General features: G+C 42.5%; 1 protein-coding gene across 1 annotated transcript; it reads right to left on the bottom strand.

Annotated features, from left to right (window-relative positions):
• Positions 1–3,711: 3,711 nt before the first annotated feature.
• Positions 3,712–5,530, bottom strand: LOC129601678 (uncharacterized). The gene is made up of 2 exons (XM_055500535.1): positions 5,165–5,530; positions 3,712–4,523 (listed from the first exon to the last, which is right to left on the bottom strand). Exons 1-2 carry the CDS (start codon positions 5,426–5,428, stop codon positions 3,813–3,815), a joined length of 975 nt encoding a protein of 324 aa, XP_055356510.1. The 5' UTR covers positions 5,429–5,530; the 3' UTR covers positions 3,712–3,812.
• Positions 5,531–6,297: the final 767 nt, after the last annotated feature.

Genomic DNA, 6,297 nt, shown 5'->3' with positions numbered 1-6,297 from the left:
AAACACCACATGCATGAATTGGTTTTTCGTTAAATAAATACTTGGCGAAAAAAAGAATAATCGAAGTTATTCTACAATTGAGCTATTGTACATTTAAGTTATTTACAATTAAGCTATTGTACGTTGCCTTTTAACCCGCGGGCGGATAGAGATTTTGGTTGTTTTTTTTAATGTTTAATGTTTAATGCACTTCTGTTGTTATGGTGGTTATTGCCCAATAAACAATATTGTACATATTAAAACATTCTTCCATAAAGGCTTCCTTAAAGCAGAAACAAAAGCAGAGAAGAAAAAGGCTGGTTCAAATACACGGAAAGCAGAAAAAACACAATGGTTTGATAAGATAACATAAGACCTTCGCTTAGATGGCGCCACCGTAGACAACTTACTGTGCGATTCTCTCCCTGTGGCGGTCCACGCAGTGCGCTAAAGGTTCCAACATCTGGACGATGTCCTTGGCGGATCGTTTGCTCTCCATGCCGGGAACATGGTTCGTAATGGATTTCTGCAAAAGTATGGACAAGTGATAAAGGGTAACTACAATCAATTCATGTAATCCTGTTCGTCCAGTATGAACCTGAATCTTGTTGCAGATTTTCAGGCTGAGAACGGTAGCCAGAGCAAACGGTGATGCATTTATTTCCTTTGGTAGACTGTCTTTCTCCAGCGCTCTGCACTGCTGATCCAGCTCGGGTTGGTTCGCCACGTGATCGCGATAATCCCGGATGCGCTTCAACAGAGTGCACTCGAATTTGTGCTCTAGTTTCCAGTCACGATTCTGCAGTGAAAAGTAAGAATAGTCAGCCGAACAACAAAGCCCAACCGGCAGGATACCAACACGTGAAAATTAGTCATTGATGGCGAACTAACATACCTGGCACCGTTCGTTGCAGTAGCGATGAAGTCGGCATCCGCTGCATATCTCCAGAGTTTCCTTTCGGTAGGATAATGGAAGACAACAACCGGCGCACAGTGTTTCATAACGGTCCCACTGAAAGGCCCACACCCAGGGATCCCGTTCAACGATAACGTCGCCCGCGGCCACCGTTTTGCCCTGAGAAAGTTTTTTACTCATGATGCCTTTGTCAGCAACACTCGCAGTACGCTGATACAACCAAATGCCGAGAACGAATAACTGAATGTATTAGCCTATTTCAGATTGCACGGTTTGTGCTCCATTCGGCTCCGGTTCCATGTGGAACCTTCGGTTGCGGGTTGTTTTACGTCCGTTCGCGACGTTAGCAGCTGTAACCTAGCGTCGTGCGGTGACGCGTAAAAACTATCTGCCTTACGCGGATGCTTGCAACGGCTCAAACACATGAGTGAATGGTAGGCCAGCGTATGCTACCCGTGGATCTTTTTTGAGCACTCAGACCGCCGACCGTTAGCAGGGTGGTCACGTCCTCGCGCGCACTCGACTCGATTAATTTTTTCGTTGCTGTACGTGACCAAAGTGTAACCGCACAAAGATCTGAAGCAGTTTTCATCCTGCCAACGTACTGCTTATCTGACGCCGTGCGATTCGATGTACGGAGCCTCTACCGTATGCAATCTGAAATAGGCTATTGATGTATAGAACTGCTAGTGAACGTTCACATGCACAGCCCACACGAAACTGATACACCGAACTTGTAAGCGAAAAAACATGTTGCACCCCTATGAACTCTGTGGCAAACTCTCGGGCATGAAATGAATGGCCACAAATTTGCCAACGAACCAGGATGTGATCACACAAAGCAGCATTCGCTCTATTTTTTTGTTAACATGCGATTCCGCTAAAAGTTCTATTGCGGCATAATTCCGGTGGTACCGGTATTGCGGTATATGCTGTTATAAGACTACTAAATAGTGTAAAGTGCATGGTGTTTGCTGTTGCAGGGCAACCGATCTCCCAGTTTCGTGGCGGTAGTTGTTACTAATCTCTAATGGCCTCGAACTGAATGCGAGTACAGTAAAGTCATTTTATATAAAATTTTCTTTACCTTAGTAAAATCAAAGCGTCACTTTATAACTGCAGTTACCAAAAAGCGTAGTGTAGAAGCCATCGTTCTTACTGTTTTTAACATCGGCTTTTTGCCAATTACAATAGTACTTTTACCGTTTAACGCAACAGATTGTGAGCGGGCTTTTATCCGTACTTACTACGCGGAGCAAATTCTCTTCGAAAAGTGCTTATTACAATCTTTTTTATTTTCCAACCAATGTTTATCCTGCTTTTTGGAACGAAATATCGATAGCCAATAGTTCAGAATTCTCAAGAACTTTCAAAAAGTAATCCACATCGCGCTGACATACCGGGCCGGTCTATCTGGGTCACGCACCGGAAGTCCTTGGAATTCATTTGTTTACAAGGTGGTGCAATAATATCCTTGTCAAATTTCAGAAGGAAAACCGGTGCGTATGCGAAACCACTACACAAACAGCGTGTCGGTCCTGCATTTTATGGGCAATTTACACACTTCCCAGTGTGCTGTTTTCCCGTACACTACTCCGTAGCACAACATGCAAAAAAGCGGCTGAGAACGTCTCCGTTCGGTTCCAGATATGTACTCGAGAAAAACCTTCCGAAATGTATTGAGTTTTTGAAAAAAGAAAAAAAGCATGGTTAGCAAAATTTTCGGCGGGCGGTTCAGCCGGTTTTATCCGGTCCGCAAGTGTTTACGGATGAAGGGAAAGTGGAAACATACAAACTGTTATGCGGCATGCCTAAATGGCTAACTTTATACCACGACGCGCAACGCCGTCTTCATGGTCTGTAAAGCCTCAGGTAGGGTTGTCATCACGTCATCACACGCTATCACAAACACCCCGATTTCCTGTTCACAATCCCATCATGGCGAAGAATTTTGGCCGTGATAATGTGATGTGATGAGTGATGGGATTGGGAAGTGATGGGATGATTTTCCGTTGCCCAAAAATATGTGTTTTAGTGACAAAATTTACTGTGCGTCAATTATGCCGCACAAGTTTTGCGCGCTACAAAGTCTTCTTCCTTTTTAAATCAGCCGACCGCTGTAGGGGAAAAATTTATAAGCCAGACCTTGAGCATTCAGGCCAATACGGTACGCTACGTCGTTTCCACCACAGTACATTTTATTTGCTTGATAATGCATTTCTTACTTGGTGTGCTTTCATCTGCACTTATGATAGCTGTTTTTTTACATTTATATGTTATGTGAATATATAATTTATTAACCAAAATTCATTTTATTTTCATCACACCGATCCCACCAATCCCATCACTTCACGTTCACATTCCCATCACATCCCACTTCCAAAATCAGGGTGCGATGACAACCATATCTAAAGGTACAGATTGCGTGTTTGTAGCGTTCAATCTGTACCTTTACATAATAAACCTCGATCTACGGCCTTCTTGAGACAACGTTTAAGTTTGGCGATAGTCAGAGGGATTGGCGTTTTAGGTACACTAAACGCACGTTCGAAGATTGCAAAGGACAGTAACGATTTTGGTTGTTTTTTAATGTTTAAAATTTCATCATCTTAATTAGGGTAAATTTACGCAGGCTTATTGTTAAATAAGAAACTGAATAGAGCTATTCTCTAGACAGACTTTTATTCGCACTACGATGCACCGAGTAGATAGATGTTCTTCGAAAAGTACGTACAGCACTGGAAATTTTTTAAGCGAGTGAGACAGCACTTTAATAATCACCACAAGGCGTTTCGCCTACAAACTACTCTGCACAGTACATTTATTGACAAAAAAAAGTAATTAAAATGTGACAATCTTTCGATAAAACCCTGAGCTAAACATAATCATTCCACTGCCACACGATACACCGCTAACGCTATGCACACTGAAGAGGCGTGGCTGCTGTAATGGTTGATGCAAAAGCCCCACTTGAATAACTGGGACTGTTCTGAGCATTGGTAGTTACGCCCGTCCCGTAGACTGTTGTCTGGGCGGCCAAAGTGCAGCCTATTCCCACGAATTTAATTGCAGTAACAGTAATGTCGAAACATGGAGAATTTCCTGATGTACTGGCCGTGATGATGTTTTCAGACAACGCCATGCAGGATTGCCCCGCGAACGGTGTGTAGGTGGTTATAGAAGGAACGCCTTCAGTAGACACCGCCTCGTACAATGTTAAAGCATTTGTGGTGCACAACACGGTAGTTGCAGTGGTCTTCACCGTGACCGTGACAGTAACACAGGGAATGGCGGTGCTGCTTGCTCTGGAGCATGTGCGAACGGTACGGGTGGAGACCAGCGTGCTGGCACTGCAGACACTCGGTAGCGTTGTGGGGCTAGGACGAATGGTCGTGGTTACAGAGGCGCCTCCGTGTTGCCCTTTCCAGCGGACTGGACCGTATCCGGCTCCGGGGCTGTCCTCGTATGGTAGGACGTAGGGGGCGTTCTGGGGAATCTTCGGCGGATTGCGGACAAGCTGTCGGTTCGGGCTGTAGACAGGAGGGACACGACCGCCGCTCAGTTGCAGACTTGGTTGGATGTAGTACGCATCCGGTTCGCCGCGGTACGCTTTCACCATCAACACTCTCTGCAAGAAAAACTCTTGCTTACTTTTGACTTTTAAAAGCATCGTTAATAAGTGGTTGCGTTAATAAGAGAACATAGTAAACAAAACTGTTTATGACAAGTATGATTACAATTAAGAAAGTTTTCTTTTCAAAAGATATCAATGATTTTTCGTATTATATATTATACTGTAGAAGTACTTGCATGTACCACTGGCAAATAATTTGAGCTGAACTGCTTTAAAATTTTTAAAAAGTTGAAAAAATTTTGAAATCTATAGCAGCATAAGAATCCAAAATGAGCTGCTTTTGTTATGATAGCAATCCTAATGTCTTGAAGCAGAGCTTTAAGGAGATAGTCAAGTCTTAAAGATACGGCTTTCTTTCATTAAAAATATTTTTTCCGGCATAATAACTTAGCTACATTTTGCAAACTGTTGATATACATAGAACAGAGTGCAAGTGTTAAAACTGTACACGAGACGTTGAACAAAAGCAGTAAAGTTGGATTTGGGAATTGTAATTACTTTTCTTTTGGATTTGATTGTTTGAATTATGTATATGTCTAATTATTATTAATATATATAATAATAATTAGACATGCCTGAATTGAACGTACGGCTGTGACCTATCTAATCAGTCTATTCAAACGTCATTGGCTTACCAGAAGCAGGCACACGGCCACATTCGTCAAGTTCAACGCAAAGATCATTTTGCAAGGATACAAGAATAAATTCAATAAATCGTTGAAATCTTCAGGAAACGCGCAGCCGACAGAAGGCGAAACGTGAAGTTCTCCTTTGGCCACTTGAATGCAAGGATGGAGCATATGCAACGATTTGCATAAAGGTACCTTGTTACACGAGTAACTTTTATTACTGGGCCAGTGCACGTCGCGGACGACAAAATGGGGCGTACTGGAATCCATAGCACGTGCTAGGACAATGGAAAACTGTACATAAAGAGCCCAAAAAAGGAGAAACGCACAGGAAAAACAATGGAGAACTTTACCCGTGAGGGTGTTTTTGCATTAGTCGTTTGCCTGCAAAGCAAAATAGGAAATAGGACACGCAGTACTCATATCGTTGTTTTGCACTCGTATACTATCTGAGGTGCATCCGCTGCATCGCTTGTGAGATTTTGATCTAGAAGTCAATCCAGAATGCGTTCACACATTGCTGTGTGAACGCATTCCAATTACCGCCCGTTCGATCAAAAGAGCTCTGTTTAAAGAGCTGCTACATATCATATTATTTTAAAGCTAATGCTTTACAGTATGTACATATAACTGCAGCAAGGCGTTGTATGCTGACCGGCTTGCTGCGGACTGCTAAATCAATTTGTGTTTTGCCGAAACGGCGATTAACAATCTTTAATATGATTACGAGCAGATTACAATTAACCACAGCTCATTTTGCAACGTCCAGACTCAATACTGTACTCTGAATTTACTGGAAGTAACATCGCCGGTACATAGCCAGGCGAACAATTAACTGCTTAAAGCCGGTAAAGGTACAGTAATAAATTCATAGATCAGGACCTTCTGTCTTTTGGACCCAATCAACGTTAAAACAAAGCACGCCCTAGCCTCTGTATGCAATTTTTTGAACAGTAGTTTTACTTGCTTCTATAATAACAATATTATTAGGAGCTGTGCTTCAGTGTAAAATCACCAAAGCAGCGGTAAAGGAAAACAAATTGTACGATTTCTAACAGGCCACGAGAAAATTAATCTACAGTATTTCCAGCAATTTTTCCATGGTGAACAAAACAGCATTCCCACCAAACTACGAAGAC

Source organism: Paramacrobiotus metropolitanus, unplaced genomic scaffold (assembly GCF_019649055.1).
Source record: "Paramacrobiotus metropolitanus isolate TYO unplaced genomic scaffold, Prichtersi_v1.0 Parri_scaffold0000263, whole genome shotgun sequence".
In the NCBI taxonomy this organism is placed as follows: Eukaryota; Metazoa; Tardigrada; class Eutardigrada; order Parachela; family Macrobiotidae; genus Paramacrobiotus; species Paramacrobiotus metropolitanus.
The sequence above is the reverse complement of the archived record's forward strand: the minus strand, read 5'-3'. Positions and strand labels throughout refer to the sequence as shown.